At 39.5% G+C, this 2062-nt stretch overlaps 1 protein-coding gene across 2 annotated transcripts in view; it reads right to left on the bottom strand.

Moving 5' to 3' along the window:
- Nucleotides 1–2062, bottom strand: part of cacna2d3a (calcium channel, voltage-dependent, alpha 2/delta subunit 3a) — a gene marked incomplete in the record, with an annotated part of 131079 nt that overhangs the window by 15291 nt on the left and 113726 nt on the right. For both annotated transcript variants that reach the window (XM_014017578.1, XM_014017570.1), the window contains 1 exon segment: nucleotides 1288–1358. In XM_014017578.1, the coding sequence (XP_013873032.1) occupies nucleotides 1288–1358 (71 nt within the window).

Below are 2062 nucleotides of genomic sequence, written 5' to 3' on the forward strand. Positions count from 1 at the left end.
ATATATATGTAGCTGCTTGTGTTTGGAGACTGACTTCTATCACTCTTTCTGACTTCTATAGCAGTTTCTGTCCAGCAGATGCTGCTGAGCCCCTCCACTGTCACAAAGCACTCAAAGGCAGACACACTTCACACTAGCCTTGCGCCAGTCCCAAATTGAGCTTCCCCTCCTTGAAAGACCAGCATCCGCCACTTCTGTTCACCTTTGTATTGCTCCAAACAGGTGTTTTTTTTTAGCATTCCTTGACGTTTCCACTCTTCTGTTGCCCCTGTCCCAGCTTTTTTCAAACATGTTGCAGGCATCAAGATCAAAATGAGGGAATATTTGACAGAAAAAAAGTGTATCCGTTTGAACATTAGATTTTGTGTCTTTTTATTGTAATAAATTAAAATATTTATATTCTGGTTTTATTTACTGTATGTTTTAGACAACGTCCCAACTTCATTAAAAACTGTCCGTTTCTCATCATGCTAAAATTTCTTCATCACAAGTCTTTATTTTCATTCATCACATCCTCCTCACTCTTAAACAATCTATCACCGTATAACAAAAAAACCTTCAACAAAATTATTTGTCAATCACTTTGTTTTCATGGATGTGTCTGTAAATTATTTGCTGTCAGTTTGCAAGGTTCATTCCTATAAAACACCGACACAGTTGTCTGCTTGTGCAATGATTTGTCACCTCTGATTTTTATACGCTCAGACAGCGTGGCTGACGTCCCTTCACCCATGTCCTGTGGGCAGCAGCTAACGCAGGGGCCTGCTGTCGTGTTCAAGCTGTGAGTTTAAGGTTCTGWGCAAAGCAGTTTTACACTTGGCTTTGAAACTGTACTAAGATTCCACATCATCTCACAATTATTCCACGTTGTTACTGCTTTTCAGCTCTGCACTAGAGAAGGTCTCATCAGGGACTGAAGTTCTAAATCCATCACAGAACATTGCTGCTCCGGGTGTTTTCCAGGAGACCGACACCAGCACCGTATTCATGCCTGCATGCTTTTATCTGTGTGTGTGCGAATTCAAGTTTCTCTCACTTCTTTTGTTTTAGGAAAAAGATTTGCTGTAATTCCCTAATGGAGGAGTCCCCCGAGTGAGGGGTCAGAGTTCAGCACTGAAGGGCTCAACACGATCGGGCCAAGTTAGGAGCTGTCAGCACGAGGGGAGATGGGCTCTCATTCTAAAACAGGCCTGATTTTTTTTTTACACGTGTGTTTGTGTGCTCTCGCACACTTTGTTTGAGCTCACACCTCTAAGTACGCACTCACACCGAGTTTGAAACGTTTACCTTTTGAAGGAGCCCATCTGTAGAAGCTTATTCATTACAGCGCCTTCGACTTGACCAAAAAAGTTTCCCGTCTGAAAAACAAAGGATAGAAATTTTAATAGATGAAATAATTACCAATTGTATGGATTCATACTTTTATAAGGCATTTAGAAAAWAATAATAATTTAAAGGTAAAAAAAWTGCTAAATCTGCAATTGCTTCATGTACATTTATGATGATTTACACCAGCCCAAAAGACGCAGATGCATCATCTTCGGATGGTTTGCTTAAATCTAATAAATCTCCTGCAAAATATTTTGAAGAACTGTGCATTGCCTCATTTTTCTGGAACAGATTAAGAGGGCTATGGGTGTTTCWACTTAGCAAACTATTTTAAAGGAAACTCCATGCGCACCAAAATGTACTAAAACATAATTTAGACAAAAACAAAACTGTGAAAGTAAACAGTTTTAACTGAGTGCTGCATGTGAAGAAATGTTATGGCTATAAATAAAAGCTATCCTGAAAAAAAATAAGACTAGTTAAATAAATCTCAACTAGTGCGCTCTAAATGCTTTTTCTCATCCACAGACAAAATGAAGCACAGCAGACATATAAAGGATGCATAAAAAGAACAAGCAGGGGAATGGAAGGGCAATGACAGCCAGCGGACTGGCTTCTGGATGAACTAAAGTTGGAGTGACAGCATGTCTGGTCACTGCAGCACTGTGTCTTTCTGGGAACAGTCCACACTCTAAGCAACATTTAGGCATTTCTTGCTTATATATATATATAT

The sequence above is a fragment of the Austrofundulus limnaeus genome, unplaced genomic scaffold (assembly GCF_001266775.1).
Source record: "Austrofundulus limnaeus strain Quisiro unplaced genomic scaffold, Austrofundulus_limnaeus-1.0 Scaffold3, whole genome shotgun sequence".
Lineage (NCBI taxonomy): Eukaryota > Metazoa > Chordata > Actinopteri > Cyprinodontiformes > Rivulidae > Austrofundulus > Austrofundulus limnaeus.